The sequence below is a fragment of the Trachemys scripta genome, chromosome 21, assembly GCF_013100865.1.
Source record: "Trachemys scripta elegans isolate TJP31775 chromosome 21, CAS_Tse_1.0, whole genome shotgun sequence".
In the NCBI taxonomy this organism is placed as follows: Eukaryota; Metazoa; Chordata; order Testudines; family Emydidae; genus Trachemys; species Trachemys scripta.
Window position 1 is genome coordinate 12745183 of NC_048318.1, and position 27413 is coordinate 12772595.

Below are 27413 nucleotides of genomic sequence, written 5' to 3' on the forward strand. Positions count from 1 at the left end.
CGGTCGCCTAGGAGGCAGGAAATCCCTGTGCAAATCCCTGCCGAACAAGCAGCTGGGGGATTTGAACCAGGATCTCCCACAACCCAGGCGAGTATCCTAACCACTGGACAAGAGAGTGAGGGTTGCTGTGCAGCTGGCCCAGAGCACATTTAACTAAAGTGGAACAGCTTCAACAGGCAAGAAGGAAGCAGGCCATTCCCTCACCATTAGGGAAAGGTCAGGGGACATGCCCCAGGTGAGATTCAAACCCACATTTCTGGCACCCCAGGCACATAGCATGACCATCAGCCTATGGCGGGTACTGTGCCAGTGTGAGGCCCAAATACCATTTAATTAAAGTGGAACAGCTTCCTCCAGCAAGAGGGCAGCCACCCCCCCAGCACAGTACCCAAAGCCCAGGAAACACCCACCAGGGCTGCATTTGCCACCTGTCCAAATCTCTTCTTAGCACAGGCACAGGGGGGGTTTGCAGCAGGGTCTCCCACAGCCCAATGAGGATTCTCATTGTACTAAATGCTACACAGAAGGCCTGTGCCTCCTTCTCCCTCTGATCATGTTTGTTTTCTGGGGTCTTAGGTAGGTACATATCAATCTCACTCAAAATGGTTCATGCACCTAAGTCACCTTACTCCAGGAGGGGTTCCTGGCTACGGATTGCAAGTGTATCTAGGTCCCAAACTGCCTAAAAGGGTCAGGGCTTAGCACCACCTCTCTTCTCAGCATCTCCCAGTGGCTAGCTTAGGCAGTTCTGTGCCTGTCCTTATTGTTTTTATGTATCCCATTCTTTGGTACCTGTCTCTGCCCCTTCCTCCAAGACAGAGGCCAAGCACCTATCTCAGGCACTGGGAATCCCATTGTTGTTTGAATGATTTTCTGGGCATATAGAAGCCAGGGCAACGGTGAGATTGCTACATCTATACCCCTTTGTGGGTCTGGTCCACAGTGCTGAGACAGAGGGGAGCTGAGACAGGGTATACTTGGTCCATATTACAGGCAGACAGCACTGTGGCTGTAAGGGAGCTGAGAACAGGCATGCCATGGGCCTGTAGTCCTGAGAAGAGGGATTGCTGACAGTGGGCATGCTCTGGCATTCATACAACAGACATCACTAAGACCAACGGAGGTGAGAATGGGCATGCTTTGTGAATGCCGCAAGCCCTGAGATCTGGGTAGGCAATGCAGAATAGACACTGTGAGACCAGGTGCCAGCTTATGCCAAGGTCCCTAGGACTCACCTGAACACTGACAAATACCTGGCTGGAACCCATCTGATTCACCTGTGTGTTAATATTGTTAAAACAGGCATTAGAAGTGTAAGAATGTGTTTAGATTTTATAAAATGTTTGTAAATTGCTGCATGCATTAATCTCGTTTATAATAGCCGCACGCCCTGGTACAAGGTAATATTTAAGTGTTTGCATTGCAATCCGCGGTAACTGTAAATCACCAAAGAGGAGAAAGACATGAGGTAGTGTGAAATGCTGGTGTGCAGAAGGTGTTATGTCCTGCCCAACAGAGAAGGCCCATCAACGGCAGATGAAATACTGTGGAACCTTAAAGGGGACAAAAGACCTCTTTGATTTCTCTTCTCTCTCCAGCTCAGCTGCTGTCGTCAGCCAGCTCTTTTTCCCATGCCACTGAAAGGTGAAGTAGAGTCACATCCACTGACAGCATGAATGTTTGGCAACATAAGACACGTGTCCATTCCCAGCTCCAAAGCCTCTCTGCGCATGGGAATGAATCTCTTCTGTGGGCCAACACCAGTTTTGAAATTGCTCTATTCTTGGGGTAGATGAATTCTATCTCTTGGACACACAGATGCACCGTCTGAGTTCAAGCTCCACGTTAGCACTCTGTTTACTCCGAGTGTTTGCTTTGCTTGAGCAACATGCAAGAACATGCATGAATCTGCTTCCTCGTGATCTACCCCGAGGTCTGTCATTGCAGGATGGTTGCCTGTCAATGCTCGTGCGATGTCGTGAAAGCCACCAGCAAGGTATACTTCACGACCAAGCGACTATCTCTATTCACACTTCATGATCCAGTCACTGTGGAGAAAGTTTGCAATGTTAGATTTATTCTTTGAATTCGATATCATCTCCAAGTGTTGCTTTGGGAATGGGGTTAACACAGTGGGGTTCCAAACTTCTTGCCTTTGGTCAGTTCCCCAGTGGGCTCTCTCACCAGATTTGACTGATTTTTCATTTGCACAACTGTTAGCAACAACAGCAGAGTACTGACATTTTAGTGCACGGATAATGTTCAGCAGCTGATCAGACAGCTCCCCAAAAGTTTTGCCCTTGGCAGTATCAGTGCATACCATCTGCAGAAGCATCATGAGATCAACCATAGCTAAAGTAGCTCACCCACTGACAGATTTTTCTCCAGCTCTTGCTGTCGCTCTTTTGGGTCTTTCTTAGAGAACCATCCAAATTGAAGAAGGGAAATGGGACAGGTACCAGTCATCAAACTCTGGATAGTAACATCTCTGGACTGGACAATAACTGTCAGCTTGCTGAATATCTGACCATCGGTAGTTATTGCTTGTGCTGTCTGCTTCTTCTTCGGATCAGTTGTTTTGTTGAGATTACCAAATGATTTGAGATTGTGACTTTTTATGGGATCAAAGACGTCTCCCTCACTCCTTTGCAGCCTCCTGGTTACAAACGGCTTCATTTCTTGTGTGCCATTCTCTGTGATCATACAAACTTTCTGCAATTTCAGGTGGCGCCACAGTAGACATTGGAATGTTCACAAGTGGCTGCCTATGGTCTGGGCTTGTTCCAGGTTCAGTGCGTAAAGGTTTCGTCATACTTTCGGTCACAAGTTTTATAAGATCTTGGACAGCAGTTTCATCTGTAGCCAGGCCCTTTGTGGTTGCTTCTTTGTAGAGATCCTTGCTGAGGCTGCATTCCACACATCGGCCTTGTCATAGATGTTACAGCTGCCTTAAAAGGTGCAGAGACAAGGTGGGTGAAGTAATACCTTTGATTGAACAGAATTTTCTTGGTGTTCGAAAGCTTGTTTCTTTTACCATGGTCCAATAATAAAAGATATTACCTCATCTGCCCTGTCTCTCAGATATCCTGGGAAAAACACACCACTGCAAATAACTTAAAATGTGCAGTCCAGTAGTACTTGGCTTCCACAAGGAGGTCTTCAAACCCACTTTCCTGTATCACACTGCCTATGTCACCCAGGAAATTCACTGTACGATGCACGCCTCCCATCTCAAAGGGGTCACTGTCAAATTCGGTTTGATTCCTCCATTTAATCAACTGTGCTTTACAGTAGATTGCTTCGTCATGCACGACATAAGTCCAGTCTTGGCCCAGAGAGTGGAACTTATCCTGAAAATATTTCATCCTGGTGTACGTTGTATTAACATCAGTTGCCGGTGCAGGAATCATTGCACAGTAGCCAATATTCATAAAATATAAAATAGCAGACAGAAAAACTCCTCCATTCAGTCCATTCTACAAATAATGACAGATCTGTTGATGTATTACATGGTACAAACAAACTCATACTGTTGTGCGACTACAGACTTCTGCTTTAACCCAAGGAAGACAAGTACAGGAAAATGCATAGAATATATCACCAGGGGCTAAATATTCCCCAAACTTTCCACAACAGCACTATTTTGAGTACATAGTTCATAGGCAATTTCATGTAAAAGCTTTCTGCCAATTTTGGTAAAAAATAGACTGTGTTTCTCCGAGTTGTGGCCTCTTTGGTGCTTTTATGATTTTTTCAGGTTGGACGGCCGTTAACATTTCAACATGACGTGCTATAGAATAACTGCACCACTCCCAGCAGCTACAAACACCCTGCTGATGACCACCAGATGCGTGCCTAACATGTGGCAACAAAATGTTTCTAACTGATGGGCTACCCTAACTCCTTCATAAGACCCCTTTTTAAATCTGACTGGCTGACGACGCCTCCTCCAGGGTTTGCCAGCTCTGCCGCCGATACCCGAGGTGGAGGTGGAGGCTCACAGGCAGAGCAGACCAGCCTTCCCGCTGCTCCTCTGCTTAGCAGCTGTGGCCAGGAATATGCGCTGGGAGCAGATTGGCGGAGTAAGACACTGCACAGTCCCCAATCGGAGGAGAGCCGCCAGTAGATGGGGCTACGGTTCTGAACATGCCCCCAGGGGCCTGGGGATTGGGCCCGAGAGAGCGGCGAGCCCCGGGTAACCCTCGTTCCTGCTCTCTCTCGGCAGAGTTCGCCAAGCTGATCCAGCTGCTCTGGACCTCGTCCCCCAACGAAGCGGTGAGCCCCTCGGAATTCAAGACCCAGATCCAGAGATACGCGCCCCGCTTTGTCGGCTACAAGTAAGGCTCTAGGCGAGACGGGGCGGGGGTAGGGACGGCTTGTGTTGCCCAGGGAGCGGTTTCTCACCCTTCCCTTGTCCACTCCAGCCAGCAGGATGCTCAGGAATTCCTGCGCTTCCTCCTCGATGGGCTGCACAGCGAGGTGAACCGGGTGCTAGTGAGGCCCAGATCTAACCAGGACAACCTGGACCACCTGCCGTAAGTGGTGCCTCTCGCGCGGTGCCCTATGGAACTGCCCCTGCAGAGCAGCACCCATCCATCATCGCCAGGGGGCACCGCTCCCTGCCGGCTGGCTCAAGCCCAGCCTGGAACCCTGGAAGGGTTCCCAGGGATGTTCCATCCCGGGGCGCCTGCCTTGGCCAGCTCTCTCGTTGGGGGGATTCTGAGCAAGTTCAGATTGGCGGAGGCTGCACCAAATTGGCAGCAAACGCCCAGGACACAAGAACCCAAATGTGATGGGGTCTGGGGGAGATGGGGGTTGCGGGTACGGAGGGGAGATTGGGGCCTAATAAATGAGCCCCAGGGAAGGAAAATCACCAGCAGATCCCAAACTTGGGGGGGTAACTGTCGTGTCCCCTCCCCCCCCAAAAAAGAAAAAGAAAGCCCTGCTAATGTGAGGGGATCCCTTCTTCCCATGCATTCTAAGCTTGGGTGAGTCAGCAGCCGGCAGCCCTGTAACAGACCAGCGTTCTGCACGCTGCCTGCTGTGATGTCTCTGGGGTTTAGCGTTGCTAGCCCTGGAATTAGCACTCCACAGATCCCAACTGTATGGAGTCCCCAGGCTTGACACATGGGGTTACGGTCTGGTCTCTTAACTCACTCAACTCGCGAGCCATCAAGTGCTCCAATGGTGTTGGAATTCAAGTAGACTAAATGCAAAGCCCGAAGGCCCTCGGCATGGCCCACTGGCGCGGTAGTGGAATTCAGACCAGAGAAGTATCAGTCCTGCACCAGCGACCGTAAACGGGTCAGAGCATGCTCCCTGCAGCTCCCTCCTAATCGGCACGCTTCTGCCTGCAGACTGCAAAGCAGCTCAGGGCTTGGCGGGACGCTGGCCCTGGCGGGCGTCTCTCACGCGCTCTGTCTCTTCTCTGTCCCCTGCAGCGATGATGAAAAAGGGAGGCAGATGTGGCGGAAATACCAGGAGAGGGAGGATAGCCGGATCGGGGGTGAGTGCCTGGGTACGGGGAGGGGAGGACGTGGGGGCAGGAATGGATGGAAGGGTAGCAAGGCCCAGGGACTGAAGTGGAGGCGGGTGGGGGAATTGGAGGGCAGGCAGCCAACTCAGAGAGCTGGGTCCAGGAGATCCCATACATCCAGCACACAAATGGATAGATCGGTAGAAGACACCATTGCTGTGATGGGCAGAGCCCTGCCGGGCGAGGGCTGGGCCATGCAGCGCCTTGGGCGTCTCTCACCCCCTCTCGTCCCCACCCCTCCCCAGATCTCTTCGTCGGGCAGCTGAAGAGTTCCCTGACCTGCAGCGAGTGCGGCTACTGCTCCACGGCCTTTGACCCCTTCTGGGATCTGTCCCTGCCCATCGCCAAGGTAACGCCCGCGCCCCCACCTGCTGCTCAGCTTCCCCCCACCCCACCGGCCTGGGCGTGCTCTGACCCCTGCTCTTTTGCTCTCCGCAGAAGAGCTACAGCGAGGTGACCCTGTTGGACTGCATGCGTCTCTTCACCAAGGAGGACGTGCTGGATGGAGACGAGAAGCCGGTGAGGGAGGGATGTGTGGGCAATCAGTGGGAGGCAGGGAGGGATGGGCAGGGATGGAGGGAGGGCTGGACGGATGGTCAGGCAGACTGCTGTTTAGAGACCAGGAGATGTGGTACAGAGATCGTCACGCTATGGCTCTGGGCCATTTGCCCACATCACAGTTTTGCTGTAGCAGTTGTCCCGCATCCCAGCCCCATGGGAACGAGGCCGCCTGCCCTTAAGGTGGACGCCCATCTTGGCTCAGGGACAGGCTTGGACCTGCTTGAGCTGGGCCCCATTTCTGCTAGAGGGTGGGCCTATTTGCTGAAGTTCCCCTGCGGGTGGCACCCTCGGGCCCGGCCCAGGGCTCCTGGGTTCAGCCCCCCGGTGACGCTATCAGGATCCCCCTCTAACCCTGGTTTGTCTCCCCCAGACGTGCTGCCGCTGCAAAACCAGGACGAGGTGTACAAAGAAGTTCAGCATCCAGAGGTTCCCAAAGATCCTGGTGCTTCGTATCCATCAGGCTCCCCGGAGCTCCCTGCAGCAGAGATTCTAGCACCTGGGCAGCATGGGGCAGGGGGGGGTCTTGGGGCAAAGGGCTATGGGTGGGAGTAACCCCCCCACCCCCAGGCACTAGCAGATCCAGCTTCTGCTGAGTGGGACATACCAGCGGGAGCCCGGGACCCATCCCCAAAAGGGCAAAGGGCTCTGTGCTCATCTCCGCCCATCCATCTGACCTGGCCCAGCCCCCTTTCCTTGACTCCGCCCCCCAGATCTGAAGCGCTTCTCCGAGGCCAGGATACGAACCAGCAAGCTCACCACCTTCATCAGCTTCCAGCTGAAGGACCTGGACCTGCGGGAGTTTGCCGCACAGAGCTGCAGTGAGTGCCCTGGGTCAAGGCGGGGGCTGGGTGCGCTGGCACAGGGAGACAACATGCCCGTAACTGACAGGACAGGGGTGGGGCAGCGTCCCTCACAGCATCCCGCTGGCCATCAGAGGCGTGTCACAGAGCACCCCTGTTGCTAACCAGTGTGCCACACTGCCGTGCCTGTCCCTTGATCAGACACACACCCGGCCGTGACCCTTCCCCCCTGCATGGATTTATTCTTCACTTACCAAGGTCAAGAAAACGGGTTGCAGCCTGCCAGCAAAGCAGACTTCCCCATAGCCACCTCTCCTCTGTCCAGGCTCCCCTCTTCAGCCTGCACCCTTCCCCGTGCTGCAGCCACCTCGAATCAGGCTCTGGCACAGGGAGCTTGGCGGCTGATCAGCCACCCCAAGGGAGCTGCCCCCACTAGCTGCATGTCCTTGGTTGCCCGTGCACTCATCCCACAGACAGGGCGTGGGTACGTTCTGTCCCCCCAGGACTGTGTCTTGCCCCAGCAGAGGCTGCACAGCATGCTCTGTGCCTTGCTGCACCCCTCTACCCCACACCTTTGAGGGAACCAGGCAGTGATGGATGAATTCCCCAGCCCCCTAGGGACAGGTCCGTATCATTAGCCTTGTATTTCAGGTGGGGAAACTGAGGCACAGGGCAAGGTAGTGTCACACACAAAGCCACATACTAAGCCAATGGCAGAATTAAGAATGGAACTGCGGAGTCCTGGCCCCCCAATCACCTGCTCACTCAAGACCGCACTCCTTCCCCAAGCTGAGAATAGAACCCAGGAGTCCTGGCTCCCTCCCAGTCTCCTGCTCAGTCCTTGGGGTCTTGCTCTTTCTACCTTGCTAGTGGGATCCCAAGGGCCCATTACCCGCCCAGCAGGGATTCCAGCAGCAGGGGTCCAGATGGGTGCACTGGACCCTGCCCTCGCTAATTGCTGGATTTGCTGTGCCCCACCCCTGCAGACCATGCCGTTTACAACCTGTATGCCGTCTCCAATCACTCGGGGACCACCATGGGGGGGCACTACACAGCCTACTGCAAGAACCCCGTGTCTGGCGAGTGGCACACTTTCAACGACTCCCGGTAAGGCTAGCACTTGGCATCCCAGGCACCCATCTCACTGCCCATGTGGCATGGGGTCTGTATGGGCGTGTGGGGAGGTGGATGGGTATTGTGGGCTGATGTGGGGGACAGCTCTGTGGATTGAGGTGCCTGGGGGCTGTACGGTCAATGGGTGTTCTGGGGGGAGCTCTGTAGATGTGGGGTGACTGGGGGCTACTACACAGGCTAGGAGAGTTGTGCGGGTAGCTCTATAGATGTGGGGTGACTGAGGGCTGCATGGGCAATGGGTGTTGTGGGGGTAGCTCTGTAGATGTGGGGTGACTGGGGACTGTATGGGCTAGGGGGGTTGTGGGGGTATCTCTATAGATGTGGGATGACGGGGGCTGCAGAGGCTCTGGGTGTTGTGGGGGTACCTCTGTAGTGTGGGGTGACTGGGGACTGCACGGGCTGTGGGTGTTGTGGGGGTAGCTCTGTAGATGTGAGGTGACTGGGGGATGCACAGGCTCTGGGTGTTGTGGGGTACTTCTGTTGGGTGGGGTGACTGGGGACTGCACGGGCTGTGGGTGTTGTGGGGGTAGCTCTATAGATGTGGGGTGATTCGGGGCTACGTAGACTAGGAGAGTTGTGGAGGTAGCTCTGTCGATGTGGGGTGACTGGGGGCTGCACAGGCTAGGAGAGTTGTGGGGGTAGCTATGTGGATGTAGGGTGACTAGGGGCTGCATGGACAATGAGTGCTGTGGGGGAAGATCTGTAGATTTGGGTGTCATGGATTCGGTCACAGGGACCCCCATGGAACTGCCACCTGATGTGCTGAGACTACCTCTGAGCCTGTTTTCCCAGCGCCCAGCGTTTAGCCTTTCTGGGCAATTTGCAACTCGTGCAGTTCTAGCTTCTTCTGATTTTCACTCTTACTTATTTTGCTTACTTTTCTGTCCCTTTTTCCCTTGCCCGAAATAAGCAAACGGAAAATAACAAACAGGTAACCACTTGGTCTGTTCTCCAGCCAGCACACTTAAACCTCACTTAAAATCACTACCAGCATTTCAAAGCAATCATCTATGCACAGATGCTACTCGACTACACCACTGTGATGGGTTTGGTCACAGAGACCCCCTTGGGACTGCCACCTGATGTGCTGAGACTACCTCTGAGTCTGTTTTCCCTGGCAGCTTAGGACTTCAGTATATTGTCTTGTTGAGCCAGACACGCTTGCCTGCTGCAAACACAGACCCAGGTCTGAACCACATCCCCCAAAAGCTGCAGACTTAACTGAAAACAGCTTACAAAGTGCTCCTGTCTCTAGCACCCAGATCCCAGTTCCCAATGGGATCCAAACCCCAGATAAATCCGTTTTACTCTGTATAAAGCTTATACAGGGTAAACTCATAAATTGTCCACCCTCTATAACACTGATAGAGAGGTATGCACAGCTGTTTGCTCCCCCAGGAATTAATGGCTTACTCTGGGTTCATTAATAAACAAAAGTGATTTTATTAAGTGTAACAGGTAGGATTTAAGTGGTTCCAAGTAATAACAGACAATAAAGTAAGTTACCAAGCAAAATAAAGCAAAACATGCAAGTCTAAGCCTAATACAGTAAGAAACTGATTAGAGATGAAACCTCACCCTCAGAGATGTTCCAATAAGCTTCTTTCACAGACCAATCCTTTCCCCTAACTAGGGGATTTCTCATGATTGCAGCCCCCTTTGTTTTGGTTCCACCCCCTTATATAGCTTTGGCACAAGGGGGGAATTTTTTGTCTCTCTGGGTCCCCATCCCTCCTTCTAAATGGAAAAGCACCAGGTTTAAGATGGATTCCAGTACCAGGTGACATGGTCACATGTCCCATGAGACCCCAGCCTCCATTCTTCCTGGCCTGACTCACAGGAAGCCTTGCAAGTAAACAGAGCCATCTACAGTCAATTGTCCTAGTTGATGGCAGCCATCAAGATTCTAAACCACCATTAATGGCCCACACTTTGCATAACTACAATAGGACCTCATCGTTATATTTTTATAATCCTAGTTTCAGATACAAGAATGATACATTCATACAAATAGGATGAACACACTCAGTAGATTATAAGCTTTGTAATGATACCTTACAAGAGACCTTTTCCATGAAGCATATTCCAGTTACATTATATTCACACTCATTAGCATAAAATCATATGGAGTGCAACATCACAGTGGGGTGACTGGGGGCTGCATCAGGAATGGGTTTTGGTGGAGAGCTGTAGATGTGGGGTGACTGGGGGCTGCACAGGCTCTGAGTGTTGTGGGGGGAGATCTGTGGATGTGGGGTGATTGGGGGCTGCACCGGCTCTGGGTGTTGTGTGGGGAGATCTGTGGATTGAGGTGACTGGGAGCTGCACAGGCGCTGGGTGTAGCGGGGGGAGATCTGTGGATGTGGGGTGTTAGGGGGGCTCCTCCTCTACACCCCCCCGGCTCCTGTGTCCACACTTCCCTTCCTGTGCTGTGACCGTCGCTCTCTCCCTGCAGCGTCACCCCGATGTCCTCCAGCCACGTGCGCAGCAGCGACGCCTACCTGCTCTTCTACGAGCTGGCCAGCCCGTCTTCCCGCATGTAGCTCCTGCCCCCCCGCTCGGCCCCCCAGGAGTCTGGCACAGCCACGCCGAGACGGGGAGACCCAGGACAGCCATGACTGTGGTGGGGATTTCTATTAATCAGTTCTTTTTTTAAAAACAACACAAGACGCAAGAGAAACCACCCCTAAAACGGGGCCGGCGCCCTGGCCGGGAGATAGGTTTCTCCTGCCCGGGGGTCCATTGTGGCTGAGGCTGAAGACAAGCAGAGCCCAAGGCCAATCGACGGCACAGACAGTGGAGAGGATGCTGGCACAGAGGGGGCTGGACAGCTCGGACGCTTCCTGTTGTTAGGGGCAGGGGTTGGATTCTTAGCTTGTTTTGCTCTTTTCTTTGGTGTGTAATAAATGCCATGGGGCGCAGGAGCCTGCCTGTCCCGTTAACTCCAAGCAACCACCCCCTCCCCACCCTGGGGCAGAGACGAGTGGGGTTTGGGGACCCAGGAGTGCCTCCATCTTGTCCTGGTGCAATCACACCATTTGGAGCCTGCTGCTGGGGAACCCCGCCTGGAATTGCACTATGGAAACACCGCACCTGCTCTCCGGCTCGGCCCCACCCTGCTGCCAGGGCCTGCTCCTCCGAACCAGACTAATAGCCCACCGCCCTTCTCCAATAGCCCGTGGCAGCTTGACTGGTGGCTCTGCCTGTGGAGCAGTCGTGGCAGCGAATTATTGATTTGAAACTCCCTGGCCAGGCTATGACCGGGTTTGCATGGATGACGCCCGGCGGTGCACACACAGCCCAGGACAGGTCCCAGAGTGACTGTTCTACCTCTCAGCGCTTTGGGGGACATTCTTGAGTTCATTTGTAATTGACTTTTCTCAGTCCACAGTGCCCATGCCGGTTTCCTAGGGGCCCTCCTTGCTAGGAGCAGTGGGGATGGGGGAAGAGACTCGCTTTGGGTGGGTTTACCGGCCTGCTATACAACCGTGCCTTAAATTGTTTTGGGAGCAGGGAGGGGCATATGAGCTGAACTAATGTTCCCATAATCCTCTGTGGCATGCCCAGCCTATGCCATAGGGGCCTGCAGCTTTCTGGGAACCAGCTTTTTTGTGGGGCCTGTGAGCACCTGGGGATGGTGAGCAGCAGCCTCTCCCTCCCAGAGAGGCATGAAGCCAGTCTCACCGGCCTTGCCCTGGACTGGCCCGGGAATCTCAATAGCCTTTTTAATCTTTTCTCTAATTTATTCTCTTCCTCCCAGCCACATTCAGAGCATCTGGCTGCAGGTGGGGAAATCCCCACCAGACCCCAGGCCCGCTCGGAGATACCCCCACTGGCACATTGAGTGGTGCCACTTGCCTGTTCTTGGCACAGCACTACAGGGGTATCCCAGCCTCTTTGCAGAGGCCCTGCTCCCCTCACCCCCCCCCCCTTGCCCCCTGCCCCAGGAACAGCTCTAAGAGGACTGACAGTAAGATTGAAAGGGACATTTCCCAGCTGCTCAGCCAGTGCCCCTTTCAACATGGCTGGGGCTGGGAGCACCAGCTGCAGGGGACGGATCAGGCTCTGTGGCTAGGGGAGCAGCCCAGCCTGCAGCTGGGGGAGGCTGAGCAGAGCAGTGTTGCTGGTTTGGTTATTGCTTGTTTACTGTGTAAGCAAGATGCGGGGGGAGCAGAAGAGTCGAGTACAAGGGCCACTTGTACAGAAATAAATTTGAGCTTGACCACCACCCCCAGCGCTTTGCCTTGCTGTGTGCGCCCCAGACTAACGCTGCGGGACAGGCCGCCTTCCTCCCACACTAACGCTGCAGCTCCAAGGCATGAGCTCAGGAAACCTGCTGCAGGGGCAGGTTCGCCCAGCCAGCTAGGGGGCTCCTGCCACCGCTGGCTACTCACTGCTCGCAGGGGGCTACATAGAGCCATGCTCTGGGCAGAGGCACAGCTCTTGGCTGCCCAGAAGGCTTATAAGACTCCCACTGCCTACCGGAGCAGGACAGTGGGGCCTACACCAAGCTGGGCCTAATGCAGGCAGCAAGTTTCTCCTGCAGCCCCCCTGGGCCCTGCTTGGGCAGCATGAAACAGAATGGGAGCTAGGACACCCCTGGCCACTGCAGAAGAGACCCAGGGCTGGCTAGAGAAGCAGAGAGCCAGGCCCATGGCAAAGCCCTTCGCTGTGGCCCCCCTCCCCCTCACCACCCATTAACACGCCCCAGGCTTGGGAGCCCTAAGTACTGGACACTCCCCCTTCAGCTCAGCTCTCCCCAAAGCTCCTGAACAATGAGCCTTTTCTCCACTGCTTAGTAACTGAGAAACAGCTTCGCCTTGAGGGGCTGCAGGAATGTGACTGGCTGGGCCCTGGCGCCAGGCACTAGGGAAACGCTGCACCCAACCCAGCCAACTGTAAACACAGCCAGGGGAATTAGCTCACCCCACACCCAGCTCCAGTCCCCCTCCATGCAGGCCCATGGGACACTGGTGGCATCAGTAATGCCCTTAGTTCAGGGGCTATGGTAGCTTTATAGACAGGAACTGCCACCACAGCAAGCAGGTGCAGGGGACAGGCCGAGGCCTGGACACAGAGCTTCCCTCACCCCTGGAGGGAGAAAGAGACAGGCTACAGGTGGGGCCATTGCTGGGGATCTCATGGGTGCACCACACATGAGCCCCTAAGGGGGCCTCTGTCCAGGGGAGCAAACAAGCAGCTTGAGGGCCAGGATCATGTCTTGGGAGGGACTCAAGACCATGGGAGAAGGCCCCAGGTCCACTTGACCCTGCAGCTGGGTTCCAGGCAGCACCCATCATTGACAAGTATAAAAAGAGGCCGACTTGAATTCCCACCGACTAATGCCAGTGCAACCAAGGAGGGCTAGGATCTGAGACTGCTGGGTTCTACTCCTGGCTTGGCCACCAACTGGCTGCATTACCTTGGGCAAAGCAGGTGCACAGATGCCCCTGTGATGGCCACTAGGAAAATCATTTTCAGAAGTACACAAGTGACTTGGGAGCCAATGTCCCATTTTCAAAAGTGCCTTTGGAGCCATTGGTTTCCTAGGAGAGTTCTGCTCCTAACTGCAGCATCGGGGGGGGGAGGGGGGCAACAAAAAAAACCCTCTATCTTGGTTCTTACAGGGGCTAAGACTTCCTTATGTGCATCAGTTTCCCCTCTGCAAGGCAGGGATAATAGGCACTGACCTACTGACAGCTCCACGGGATCTGTGCTCCACCCCCTGCTTTGGAACAGTCTCTAGGGAGAACCCTTCAGGGGACAGACCCCCAAGGGGTCTCACTTTTCCTGCAGAGCATCCTCCAACTGAATCTCTGGGGCACCAGCACTCCTACTTCACAGCGGGAGCCCTGTTCAGCAAGTCCAATTGGGAGATGTTCCTGGATAGACTTGGAGACCCCACACCCCGCCTTTGCAAGGACTCAAGTAGCATTGTCAAAACAGTAGGTTTATTAGTCAACTGGAACACAGCACAGCAAGTCCTTAGGTTGGCAGTCTCCAAGGTCCTTCAGGTTAGCCCAGACCCCAGCCAAGCTGCAGTGAAGCCCCTTTTCCAAGCACAGTCATCTCTTTCCTTAGATCCCTGGTGAGCACCCAGATGCCTTCCAGCAGACTTTTATTCCCCCTCCTTCACACCTTCCCAGTCCTTGGTTCTCGAGCTGGGGGATTCTGCTCAGCTTCCCTGCAGAGATGTGGGGAAATCCATCTCCCTCTGGGGCATTGGTTGTTAGGTGTCCATGTCCTGGTGACGGGGTTTGCCATTGTCCTCTCAGATTCTCCATCGACAGGGGGTCAGCCTCCACCAGTCCTTTAAGGGCCCATTCAGGTTCTGACAGCTAGACATCAACCATGCTTATGTCTCTTAGCCTGCCCTGAGACAACAGTCTCCCCCAACCCCAGTAACCATGCAAAATAAAGGGGAAACTGAGGCACACATTGGCTAAATAAAATGACAGAAAACTCCATAGACACTGCTCTCTACATCTCAAGGATGGCAGAGGCTTCATAGAGCAATGTAAGATAGGGGCTCGGAGATGCTCCTAAGGAAGGTACTACATAAGCCTACCTTACTGTCCCATTCTGGGGTGCAGTCCAGACCAGTGAGGGGTTGGATCACCACTTGCCCTGTAACCCTCAGTGCCTCACAGCTTTGCTGCTTTAGCTCCCAATCTGCCACTCCCAGCCAGACTCCTAGTCACACCACAAGTGCCCGTTCATAGCTGCAACCTGGTCCAGCAACACCGGCTTTCAGCCGCCTTGGTTACTACTCTCAGGATGACCCCACCACACTCCCAGTCCCAGCTTCCCCCAAAGACGTGTGTTCTGCCCTGCCCAGCCCTCTCCTGGACAGTTCGGATCTTCATGTTTATTGCCCCTGTAAAGAGTCAACATTCAGTTTGTTGCTTTAAGTGGCATTAAACAAACAGTTTGGTTTACAAACAGCACTGGATTGTTTTTGATTAACCACAAAACAAAGACGTAGGATTAAGTGAATTCGAGTGTAAGAGGTGAAATTAGCTACAAGCAAAAACGAGTGAACACACATCTGCAAGTCTAACCGTCTAGCAAGTTTTGGTTCAAAACTTGGTTTGAGATGGTCTCACCCCCAGCCTTCCAGCAAGATGGGGACTGTCCCTTTCCTGGGTCAGGCTCCCTTCCAGAGACAAAGGTGCAGGTGCCTTGGTCTTCTTAGGCAAAAGAGATCGCTTGGGGTTCTCTGCCCTTTTATAGTCCAGGGAACCTTAGGAGTGGGTCCTGCTGACGGTTACCCCTCAAAGCAAAGTTTCTGCAAGCTGTGAGGAAGGCAACATGGAGTCTGGTGGGCAAAGAGGCCTCACGCTCCTTACAGTTCAGCCAAAAAGAAGGGGAAATTCTTCTGTTTCCTGCCATCTCCTCCCCCTGCTGTTTTGAGGACCCTGCTGCCCTCAATTTGCACACAAGTAAACACATTCCCTTCTTCAGGACAGACCACTAACACCTTTGCCTAGGCGGGGCTGTGGCATTTTGAACATGTCCCATTGTACAGGGGGATTTCATAACTTTACATGAAGTTATTAGTTTTCAAATGATCCCTCACACGACTTATTTTGTGCAATGGCATGTAAGGTGTGAATACAGGGGTGCTTTCCACCACCACCACTAATACCACAATGTAGCCACTTCTGGGGTGGAACACGACAGCTGCTTACCAACCCTCAGCACCACTACACAGTGCAGGGGAAGCAAGGCAGGTCATCTCACCCACTTCATGGGGGACCCCTCTGTGCACCCCAGATCTGGCTGCATGAGCCACTAGGGTCCTCAGATCCTGGGGAGCACCAGTCCAACCGAGGCAGCTCAACAGTGCTGTCCCTTTAAGACGCCTGTTTGCCATGCCAGGGGACTTGACCTCAGCATCCTCAGCTGAGTTGGATTAAGGGGGAGGAGGGGTTGATGCTTGGGCTGGTTTTTTAATGCTTTTAAAATTCTCACTCCCAAGCTGCTTTCCCAGCCCCCTCCCCCTGGAGCCCAGGACAGCTATTCCTTGGCTTCCAAAGTTTGGTACCAGCCAGAGCCGCCAGCCTGGCCATTTACAGACCCCGCAGCAGGCGGACTGAGCTCACCCAGAGCTGAGTTTCCTTGGTTAGACGCCCAGGGCTGTGGATGTTCCTGGTGAAGGATCAAACCCCAGTCACGGCCCTTGGAAGCGGCTTTGCGCTGTCGCAGTGATTAGGAGCGGCCATGCCCATGGCAGAGGGGCCATGGGAGGGGGCCAGGGCCCAGCAGATCCAGAGGGCAGGGAATGCATCGGGGGAGCAATTCTAGCCAGATCCTGCCAGGAATCACCCCCAGCGATGAAGGACTTCACTGAAATCACGCTGTGCCCCGACAGGCTGGAACAGAGTAAGGTACAGGCAGCGGCAGGTGCCACTGGGGAGGGAGCTACATGGGGTCTTGGCAGTGAACCCGCCTGGCCCAGAGCTCCCGCTGCTGGTGCCACATCCTGCCCCTGGGGCCTGGCAGTCATCTCCCAAGCCTGGACCCCTCAGTGCCATGTGTTCCCCCCAGCTCACCCTCAATACCAGGCACCCTTAGTCCCCTCCCCCAAGCCCTGGCACTGACCCCCATCATGGGATCCACTCACCATTGAGGCACCTGCTTGGGGTCTCTCCTTTCAGGTCTGACGCTCCCCCCATCCGACAGCTGCTCCCGCTGCATCCCACCTTGCTCTCCAGGGCTCCTGCTGCTTCCTCTGGGACTCAGCCAGGTCACTGTACTGTCCGCCCCTCCTGGATCCAGTGTCCCAGTGCCATTCCAGACAGTCCTTCTGCACCACAGCCAGGCCCTGTCCCACTTTCCCAGCAGCAGGGAAGGGAGCCAGGCCTGCCCACTACCCCAGGTTCCAGCCCTGGAGCGCTATGCCCAGCAGCCACTGTCTGCTTGCTCTGAGGCCCCAGCACTATTGCCCTGGACTCCTTCCTATGCACTCCCCACCCCTGATTTACTACCCAAACTCCCTCCCCCAGGAAGCAACTGCTTCCCCAGCAGCCCCTTCTGCTCTCAGCTTCATCCCTTTAGACCACCCCACCTGAAAGTCATCTTCCACTCAGCTTTACTGAGCCCTGGCTCTCCTCCTAGGGCAGCCCATGAGGTTAATTGAACTAATTTAACATGCTTTGCCTTGTGTGTGTGGGGGGGGGGGGACACCCCATCACATCCCCCTCCCACCATGCCTCCTGTTTCAGCTCCCCAGCACTGACCCCTCCTGCCATGTGCGCCTGTTCCCAGCACCCAGGGCTGGCCCCCTCACGCACACCCCAGCAGGGCACGGACTCCCAGCATGCCCCATGTTTCCCCCCACAGCCACCACAAAGCACTGTTCACCTCCCTGCAGCCCCATACTGCACTTCTGTCCCATGTGCCCCACCACGGGCACACCAGCCCCTTGGCCACCTGCTCTGTGTCTTGCAGACGGAGTTTTGCAATCCCATCTTCGAGCCCGAGAGCGAGGGGGCTGGCTGCGCGCTCCCCACCCCACACCAGACAGAGGGGGAGAACGGGACCAGCGCTGGATCCCCCTGGGATGGCCTCGGTACCAGCCCCCTGGAGGCCCTAGCACCAGTGGGCAGCCCCTGAGGGGAGCAGGGAGGAGAGGCAGGGGAGCCCCCTCTGCTCAGGGGAGATGGGCCCAGCAGACCTTGGGGTCCTCCCCAAGGGAGTCATGCGTACAGTACTGACCGGCAGGGGGCCGCCACCATCACACCAATGCCTTCAAGCTGGGGCACCCTGTACTCTCTGTACCCCAAGGAGCTGGTCCTGTGCCCTCCAGCTGCACTTTGTAAACCCACAAGCACCAGAGGGTGAGCAGTGACCTACAGGTCCCACCCAGCACAGCGCCCACTGGGTATTGGGTATCCCAAGACACTGCAGGGAGGGAAGCATTGCTCCCTTAGCTGCAGGGGTCCTGTGCTCATACCCAGAGCCATGCGTACCCCACAGGGTCCCTTCCCCAGTTCTTCCAGTCCTGTCCCCCTGCCCTGAGCACTGGCAGGGCTGGGTGCCCCACAGACCTCTCCCGCAGGGCTCTGGGAAGGAGGAGGGCTCCCCGCAGCCATGCTCACCAGTGACCCCTTGCTGTGCACCCAGCTCCCCCCGCAGGCCAGCCGCTCTGGAGCAGGGCGGGCAGGAAACACAGGCCCGACTGCACCTTCTCCTGGCTGTGCGTAGCACTGATGAGCGCCTTGCTCTTGCTGCTCCTCGCCTTGCTGCTGGGGATCATCATCTCCCGTGAGTACCTGGGCAGGGGCAGCTGGGGCGTGGGGGGCAGCACGACCCAGCTCCAGCCTTACACACCAGCAAAGCGCCAGGGTTCTGGGCAGTGCGTGGGGCTGGGAGCACACACGGGGGGCTGGAGTAAGGGTTAGCGCCTGCTACCCCATCAAGACCCTGGCCCCACCCGGTCCGCCCTCCAGCTGGAATCACTGACAGCCTGAAATCCACTGAGGTTGGGGTGGTGGGAATAGATGCCCCCCAGCCCCCAAACACCTAGCTCCGAGCCCCCCCACGTGGATGTGTGGGTTGGCGAGATCTGGGGTGCCAAACAGAGGGGACAGCTGCAGCCTGGGACTCCCTCCCCACCCCAAGCATCTGATCCCCGCATGAGTCTCTCAGCTCCCTGCCCAGACACCCCCATTCCACTACCTGACCCCCACTCCTGGCTCTCCCTGTGGAAGCAGAGCTGCAGTCTTCACGCCCGGCCGGCCCTTCCTCTGCGACCGCATCTGCCCACCACAACGACACCACCACCACGTCACCTGCTGGCACAGCCGAGCCCATGGCCACCGAGCCACCAAGAGAGCCACCCCCAACCACTACACCAGAGCCCTGTGAGTACCTGGGGCCAAGCACAGAGCCTCTCCCCAGGCCAGGGGACCCAGAGATCTACCCCCAACCCTACTGAGTGTAGGAGGGCATCAGACCCCAAACAGAGACCCCATTGTATGGGGGGGGGAGCACAGGGAGCCACATTCACAGCCCCCCTCCTCACCTTCCTGACTAGCCCCATGTTAATCCCAGTAAGGCGGAGCAGTGGGGAGGGCAGCTAGGAGCAGAAGGGATCCCCCATCCCTGACCAGCGTAAGCATTGAGCCCCAGGGCTAGGGGCACAGAGAGGAGCCCCACCCACCTCCCACAGCTTCCCCCCACCCCTGGGCTGGGGGCACAGAGAGGGCCCTCCCACCCCACAGCTTTCCCCCCTCCTGGGTGATATGGGAAGAGAACCCCTTCTTAACTCAACCTACTGAACCTTCCCTCTCCAATGTGTCTTGTCTCCCTGTGCAGCCTGTGGGGGGACCCTGCAGGGCCCCGAGGGCTCCCTCAGCTCCCCCAGGTACCCTGCCCCCTACCCACCCAACACCCTGTGCATCTGGCGCATCCAGGTGGAGGACGGGCTGGCCATCCAGCTGAAGATTGAGTCGCTCAGCCTGGAAGGCACGAGGTGGTGCCTCTTTGACCGGGTGGAGCTGTACGAGGAGCTGGGGGTGGCCAGCGGCTCCCCTTGGGGAGGGACATCCAGGTAGGGACCCCACTGCCAGGCTGGGTGAATCACAGACCCCCACTATCCCCACCCATCCAGGCTCAGATCAGCCACCAGATCCTCAGACTTTGGGCCACGGGTTTGCCAATTGCAGAGGGCCCTGGATTCCCATCTGCCAGGGTGGGCAGCTTGCCAAAGCAAGCAGCCACCTCTGCTCAGGCCAGGCCCAGGTCTAGCTAGGCCTGCAGAAGGTCCAGGGGGAGGTGTGTTGGTAGAGCGGGGGGCGAGTGGGAGAAAAGAGACACACTCACCACCAGGGCTGCCTGGCACTCAAGTAGGGCTGCAGCAGGTTGTCTCCCTCCCCAACATCCCTTGGTCAGTTACAATTTTGTCTTGGGGGGGGGGGGGGGGCAGCCCCTTTTCTGTGGTTCACCCCCCCCGGGTCATACAAGCCAAGCCACTCCTTCCAGGGGGTCCCCAAAGAGACACCAGTCACAGAGAAGTCTTCCAGCACCCAGAGATTTCAGGGCTTTCCCCTTGGTTTCGGGGACTTGGGCTCTGGGCCCTTGGCCAGTCAGGGGCTCCCCCAGTTGGATTCTCCCCCAAGGAGAGGGCTCCTGTGGGTGCCATCTTTTGGAGTGGGTGGGGGACCCCAGGCCCACCCTTTCCCCCAGGCTCCCATACAGGGCCCAATGGTGGGCAGCCAGGCTCTGCACCTTGGGGTGCTAAGTAGCCACCCCCCAGGTCACTTCCTACCCACAGTCCCTGTCCCCAGAGGAAGTTAAAGAACCACAAAGTTTCTGACCTGCTCGCTGGGTCTCTCCAGTCTCTGCTTTGCGGTCTTGGTCAGGGCTATATGGATAGTATTTTTCCAGCCCAGGGATCTGCCCCAGCCCCTCTGTCTCCCTTTTATACCTTCCCTCCAGCTGGGCAGGCTTTGCAGGTGCCTCCACCTAGGCCCAGAGCTTAACCCCTTCATATCCAGTGCGGACTTTGTACATGCCATCACAGGAGCCAGTGCAGGAGGCTGTGGGTCAGGATTGAGGGGCACTGGCAGAGCTGTGGGGGGACAGGGTGACCCAGGGCTGGTATGGCATGGGTCTATGGGTCAGGACTGAGGGGTACTGGCAGAGCTGGGGGGCAGCACAGGATGTCCCAGAGCTGGCATGGCAGGGGGCTGTGGGTCAGTATTGAGGGGCACTGGCAGAGCTGGGGGGTACAGGGTGTCCCATGGGTGGTATGGCAGGGGGTTCTGGGTCAGGATTGAGGGGCACTGGCAGAGCTGGGAGGCCGGGGACAGGGCGTCCCAGGGCTGGTATGACAGGGGGTTCTGGGTCAGGATTGAGGGGCACTGACAGAGCTGGGAGAGAGAAGCTTATCCACCCTTCCTGCCTCCAGCCAGCACTGACATGCCCATGAATCCGAAAGCGCCCCCTGCCCTGGGCCTGCGGGTCTCACCCCCTAGCGCAGTGCAGCAGGAACGGAGTGGAGGGAGCCCAGCGGGGCTGTCCTGTGCTCTGCTGCTGCCCCGAGGGCACCCTGGCAGATCCAGCCTCCCCCACACCACGGGATCCAGGCCGTCCCAGCCACGTGGGCCCAAGGGGTTAATGGGAAGGTGCCTGCTTCTGCTCCCCGCCCCACTTGCCATGGTCTCTGGGGCAGGGGGCACCGGTTGCACACACTTGCTGCTCTCTGCAGATTTTGTGGGGACGTGGCGCCCCCGACAATCAACACCAACTCCAACCGGCTGCGCGTCACCTTCGTCTCGGACAACAGTGTGGGTGCCCTGGGCTTCACCGCCCACTACCGCGCCATCCTGCCCAGTGACAGTGAGTGCAGCTCCACACAACCACCCTACCCCCCGGGGCTTCACCCTCCCAGGGCAGCAGGGGCCCTCTGATGCAGGACCACCCCCAAGCCCTGGGCACCTGTGGGCAGCTTCAAGTGCGGGTCACCAAGTCTCTTACTCGGTTTGCACAAAATGGGGTGCAGATGGGCACAGGGGCTGGGGCGGAGAGGGGTCCCACTTTGAATAGGGCCTCAGCCTTGAGGGGGCAGGGGGGCTCTGTTATACAGCTGATCAGAGCAGTCCCTTCTGGCCTTCAGAACTGTGAACCCACAGTAGATAGGGCCCTGGCCCTGAACAGGGAGCTGCTGACAAAGGGGCATTGCCAGGTTCATAGGCCCTCGCCCAGCCACGGGTTCCTGCTTTCAGCAGCCATGCCTCTTCCTCGTCCATCTGTCTGTCCTAGAGAGCTGTGCCTGGGACGAGTTTTTCTGCGACCAGGGGCTCTGCCTCCGCCTGGGCCTTGTCTGTGATGGCTTCCACGACTGCACAGACAAGAGCGACGAAGCCAACTGCAGCTCGAGACACAAAGGTACCGGCAGCCGGGTGGCCTCCGACACGGCTCGGCCACGCAGGGGCTGGGCCGTGGGGGGCCAGGCCTGGGCTAGCAGGGCAGAGTGAGGGGCAGCAGCAGAGCTGGATGGGGCCCTGTACTGGAGTTGCAATGGGGTGTTGGGGGTCAGGACTCAGGGACATTGGCAGAGCTGGCAGGCGGGACAGGCTTACAGGGCACTGGTGAAGTGTGGGAGCCCAGGCCTGGGACAGCAGGGGGATGGTGCCTGTAATGGTTGAGGGGCATTGGCAGAAGTGGGTGGGGTCCAGGACTGGAAAAACAGGGGATGTTGTGGGTCAGGACTGAGGGGCATGGGCAGAGCCATGGGAGGAAAAGTCCATGCGTTGGGGGCTGAGTGGGGTGGGGGGATTTCTAACAGACTACGTGGGGCCCGAGCAAATCCCTCAGCTGGGACAGGCTCAAATGTTCTTGCCCGGGTGCTGCAAGGTGCGAGGAGCCAGGACTGAGTCAAACAACGGGGGGGGGGGGGAATGGGGAGAGCCCATGGGTCACAGGGCTGGAGGCAGAACAACCAGCATGCACCAGTCACAGCCGGGTAAGAGCAGAGATCCAGCCCCATGGTGTCTCTCTCGTTCCAGAATGCGGTGGGTCATTGACCAGCTTGGAGGGGCAGTTCTCCACCCCCAGCCACCCGCAGCCGTACCCACATCAGCAGGTGAGGGAGGAGCTTGGGGCAGCAAGAGTGCTAAGCAGTGGAGGCTACGGGGAGGGGTGTCATGTGGCCCAGCTGGCACAAGAGGACAAGGGTCAACCTCCACCATGCAGCTGTTGGCGCCAAAGGAGAACCAGGGCTAGGGAGGGTGGGGGAGGTGGAGTGGGTCAGATTGGCCCTGTGCTGTCCAAGCCCCAGAGGGATGGGGCCCCCCATTGTGTCTGGAACACCAGGGAGAGCCAGAAATGCCCCAGTCTGGATCACCCTGGCAGCTCCCCCATCCAGAGGTGAGCAGGGTGTCACGGATCAGGTCCGGTGCTCTCGTGTGGCTCTGGAACAGTCCCTGGGAGGAGCGCTTCAGTGTGCCAGCCCCCTTAGGGTCACACTCTTTCACTAGGGGAGCCCCTTGGCTTCCCCGTCTCCAGGGACTGAACCTCAGAGCCTTCAGCACCCCTGCTTCCCGCCGTGAGCTCCCTGCAGCGAGTCCGCCTGCGGGAGACGTGTGCACCCAAAGGGATCCATGCATTCCCCGCTCCCGCCTTCCTTGTACTGCAGTGACTCAACCAGAACTGTAACAGCAACAGGTTTATTAGATGTCTGGAACACAGCGTAGACAGTCTTGGTTAACACAGGGAACAGAAAGTTACAGCATAGAGCATCTGCGTCCGGCCCAGAGCCCTCCGACCCCTCTTTAATCCCAGTCCAGGAACGTCTCCGCCACTTCCAGCAGCCCTCCATTTAGCAACCCCACCCGGCCCCGCTTGCATCCTTTGTCCTTGTTCCCCTGCTGGTCACACCCTGCTGGCATCCATGTCGTTAGTTGCTAGGTGCCCAATGTCCATCCAGTTGGAGTGGCTGTTGTCTTCTGGGACTCAAGGCAGCGAGGCGTCAGACATTCCCAGATCTCGGGGTCTCTACAAAGAGGAAACAACCTTTTCCCACCACCTACTTAACCATACACCACATAGGGGAAACTGAGGCACGCACACACGCTTCATACAAAATATCATGAAATAATTCCCACGCCATCCCACCCGGTCTGTGCCCGGCTGGCAGTTCCCCATCTAGACAGGGGAAGGCTCACTGGCATGGGTCTCTTCCAGCTCTGTCTCTGGCAGATCGCCGTGCCCGTGGGCCATGTGATCGATCTGCAATTCCACAACTTCAGCCTGGAGTCGCAGGAGGACTGCACCTTCGACTTTGTGGAGGTGCACGACAGTGCAGGCACGGACGCCCCCAGCCTCCTGGGCAGGTACAGGCGCCCGCAGCTCAGCGGTCCGCCGCAGGATATTGAGGGAATGGGGGGGGGCAGAACTGCCTGAGCAGGGCTGCCTTGCAGAGCCACCTCCTGGGGGGCGGGGGGCACCTCTCTCCTACCCGACTGAATGCCCTCCTCCTCAGCACTGGAGAGACCCAGGTCCTGCCCCTCCCAGACCCAGCACTAACTGCTTCTCATCAGCCATACATCTCCAGGCGCTGTACGAAGCAGGTCGGTCTTACCCTCTCCATTTCACACAGCAAGGAAGTGACTTGCCCAAGGCAGGCTGGTGGCACAGCTGGGAAAAGGCACTCAGGGCTCCTAAGTGCCAATCCAGTGCTCTATCCACGAGGCAACAATGCCCTCCCATGGTACTAGCCAATATTCTGCACACAGCAAGAAGATGGGCTGCACGGGGAGGGAGCAAAAGTCTCCAGCGGCATTTGGCATGGCCACAACTTCCCACACACCATCCATCCTCATCCCCATCTCTGCTCCTCTCTTCTTTTCCCTCTCTGTCTCACTCGCCCCTTTTTCTCCATCTCGCTCCCTCTTCCACTCCCCCCCCCCCCCCCCCCGGCCTTTCTTCCCCACTCCTCAGCCCCCTCACTCCCATCACATTTCTTCTCCCGGCAGGTTCTGTGGCTCCCAACTGCCGCCCGTCCTGACCTCCTCACGACACGTCATGACCGTCCTGTTCATGGCAGATGAGGGCGTGGCGGAGGACGGGTTCTTTGCCACCTACCGTGCCCGGAACGCCACGGAAAGTAGGTCCCTGGGTCTGAAACGCACCCTCCCTGCTGCCTGGCTCTTTCTCCAACTGGGTGGCAGGGTCACCCGTCTCTGAGCGGCATGTCCCGGTGCCGAGCAGACCCATGTGCACTCTCTACCAGGATGCTGCTCAGCAGTGGGTTCATCGCTGGCACGGAGCTGGGCATCCAACGCTCTCGCCCATTGCTCTGCCTCCCCAGCTGTGGGATTGTCGGGGGAAGGGGCCAGAGACCTTTTCAGCTAGGCTGATCACAGGGTAGTTTTGCTCTAGGAGGGGGAACAGCCTTGGGGTGTTTACCAAGGGAATGGCCTGACACCCTGTCATTTCCCTGTTGCTGCCCAGTAAGTAGCTGATTGCAGTTACCAGGGGAGAACAATGGGATCGCCTCCCTAACCCCACCCCCGGGGAATAACTGGGGTAAACAGAAAGCAGCAGGGCCCAGAAATCTTAGCAGTGACCATCAGGAGAGTCCACTCCACCACCCTCCAGGTCTGCCTTTCCCCCGCTTCCTCTTTCCAAGGTACTTCCCAGGGGACCTTTGCTCCTCCTCGGTGCATTTCTCCAGTGAAGCAGTGCTGTTGTACAGGCTTGTCTGTATGGGAAGTGGTGAATTGATACCACAGTAGCTATCCTGGCACGTGAACACTCGCTATAGTCACCATATGATAGCGCTGTCCAGTTGGGTCTGTGATCCAGTGACCATGGTTACACTGGAGTTGGGCACTGCTTCCCATTGTAATTACAGTCGCTGACTGCTCGTGTGTCCCCGGTTGGCTCTGCAAGTGCAGGGTCACCACGGCGACTATAGTTACGCCGCAGCCCATCGCATGTAGGCCCCATCGCTGTACTCAGCCAAGTACCTGCTCATTCCAACATCTTTCTCGCTCATCCGCCAAGAAACATGCAGCTCCTCGGAGTTCTCCTGCAGCAACGGGGAATGTCAGGCACGGGAGTCGGTGTGTGATGGCTGGCACGACTGCCCGGATGGGAGCGATGAATTCAACTGCACGAGTGTCTCACCCCCCTCCTTTGGTGAGTGAAACCCCTAGCTCAACCCAGCTCCTGCAATGACCAACACTTGGCTTATGGGGTGGGAAGACTCAATCCACCAGTTTCCCTCAGGCGGTTCAGGTCACAAGTGGAATGAGTTTGGTAGGTCTCAGCCCTGCACCCAGTGAACATCTGTCCATACACACCGACGTGACAGTACACCAACTCTGAGGCACCTGCCGGGCTGGGATCCAGATTTTGGAGCCCATGGGCTCTGCAAATGTTCTTTGCAAGGCCTGGCCAGTGGCAGTGCATCCCCCCAGCTCAGATACAGCTGCCACCTGTATCACCTGCCCTCCCCCCTGCAGAGTCCTCCTGCCAGCAGATCCAAGTGGAGATGTGCTTGGGCCTCAGCTACAACACCACCTCCTTCCCCAACATCTGGCTGACCATCCCAGACCAGCAGGGGGCGGCCACCATGCTCCAAGACTACAAGGTGAGCCCAGCCCAGGGGGCCGCGGGGGAGACTGCGCTGCCCAGCTCGGGATTTGTCAGCTGGGTGGGAAGGAAACCCAATGGGAAGCGAGCAGGCTGGGTGGAGAATTGGCTTTGGGTGGAAGGAGGGGGCATAGGGTATCCAGGGGAAATGCATCCACAAATGGGGAAGCCAGCCCCCAACATCGGTGCCCCAGGCCTTGTGGTGCTCACTGCCTCCCTCTCTCCCCGCAGACCCTGATGGAGCTCTCCTGCTACCAGCACCTGCGCCTGCTGATCTGCAGCCTCTTCGTGCCCAAGTGCACGCCGGACGGGGGCGTCCTGCAGCCCTGCCGCTCCGTGTGCCTGACGGCGGAGCAGCGCTGCCAGCAGGCCCTCAGCCTCCTCAGCATCCTCTGGCCCATCAACTGCAACGTCCTCCCCGACTCCAACGACCCTGTGGAGTGCTTCAAGCCGTGAAGGGGTGGTGAGGCCTGACAAGCAGAGGGGTGCGGCTGGCTCTCCCCGCAACCTGCTGACTTTGGGGCGGGTGGGGACTCGAATCCTTCTCTCAGCTATGCCCTCCCCTTCCTATGCGTTTCCCTTCAGGGACCTCAGGACACAGGGCCAGGAGCCCCAAATAAAGGTGCTGGAGAAGAAACCACCCACCCTGAGTCTGGGAGCCTGCTGCCCTATAACTCCTCTTGGTATCCCCCATAACAGTCCCCTAAGGGAGCCACCAGGGGTGGCCCTAAGTGCCTGGAAGGCGACTGACTGGCTGTTGGGGTCCCCACACTGCATAGCCACTGCACTTCGGCAACGCCTGGCCCCACCTCCCCAGTCCTGCAGTGGGGCTAAAGCGTCAGCCGGCTCGTGCCTTCTTCTCACCCACCACATCCTCCGATACACCCCGTCCGAGCAGAGGGGGAGGCGACTCTCTACTCCCCCCACCCCAGTCTACTTCCTGCAGCAAGGTGACAGCTCCCTCCCAGCTGACCCAAGAATGGTACCTGCACCTCTGACATAAGGAGCCCAGGGGCAGCCCTCTTTGTCCTAATGTCCCCAGTCCCAGCAGAGCACACACCTGGGCCTGGCTGAGCGGCCATTGCCCATCGCCCGCCTCGTGCTCGGCACACGGCAAGGCCCAGCGCTGTCGAAGGGGGAAAGGCTGCTTTTGGATTGGGCATGGGACTCAGGAGAGCCGAGGTCAGTTCTCAGCTCTGCAATAGACTCCCTGCATGACTGGGGGAAAAGAAAAAAATAAATCCTTCTATGACTCAGTTTCCCCATCTGAAAAA

At 57.1% G+C, this 27413-nt stretch overlaps 2 protein-coding genes across 4 annotated transcripts in view; both read left to right on the forward strand.

Moving 5' to 3' along the window:
* The window catches only part of USP2 (ubiquitin specific peptidase 2), a gene marked incomplete in the record, with an annotated part of 62408 nt that extends 50149 nt beyond the window's left edge, over positions 1-12259 (forward strand). Inside the window, 9 exon segments of the mRNA XM_034754407.1 lie at positions 4226-4337; positions 4425-4535; positions 5442-5506; positions 5782-5885; positions 5975-6055; positions 6468-6546; positions 6808-6915; positions 7884-8004; positions 10487-12259. Of these exon segments, the coding sequence (XP_034610298.1) occupies positions 4226-4337; positions 4425-4535; positions 5442-5506; positions 5782-5885; positions 5975-6055; positions 6468-6546; positions 6808-6915; positions 7884-8004; positions 10487-10574 (869 nt within the window).
* Positions 12260-12349: 90 nt separating this feature from the next.
* On the forward strand, positions 12350-27395 carry MFRP (membrane frizzled-related protein). 3 transcript variants are annotated; one of them, XM_034754406.1, is made up of 13 exons: positions 12350-16421; positions 17485-17605; positions 18160-18300; positions 18750-18899; positions 19354-19588; positions 21248-21378; positions 21802-21927; positions 22548-22624; positions 23725-23873; positions 24516-24646; positions 25549-25683; positions 26010-26137; positions 26371-27395. In XM_034754406.1, the coding sequence occupies exons 1-13, from the start codon at positions 16275-16277 to the stop codon at positions 26593-26595; spliced, it is 1896 nt and encodes a 631-aa protein (XP_034610297.1). In that variant the 5' UTR covers positions 12350-16274; the 3' UTR covers positions 26596-27395. The 3 variants fall into 3 exon arrangements, with proteins under 3 accessions (XP_034610297.1, XP_034610295.1, XP_034610296.1); XM_034754404.1 differs by having other exon boundaries at positions 12350-17605; XM_034754405.1 differs by lacking the exon at positions 18750-18899 and having other exon boundaries at positions 12350-17605.
* Positions 27396-27413: the final 18 nt, after the last annotated feature.

Bases quoted from the DNA above. Each gene is read 5' to 3' on its own strand.
- MFRP (XM_034754404.1), top strand. From the start codon at position 17,185: ATGCTTTGCCTTGTGTGTGTGGGGGGGGGGGGACACCCCATCACATCC. The intron at 21,379-21,801 runs GTGAGTGCAGCT...TGTCTGTCCTAG, and splicing joins CGCCATCCTGCCCAGTGACA to AGAGCTGTGCCTGGGACGAG. The intron at 26,138-26,370 runs GTGAGCCCAGCC...CTCTCCCCGCAG, and splicing joins CCATGCTCCAAGACTACAAG to ACCCTGATGGAGCTCTCCTG.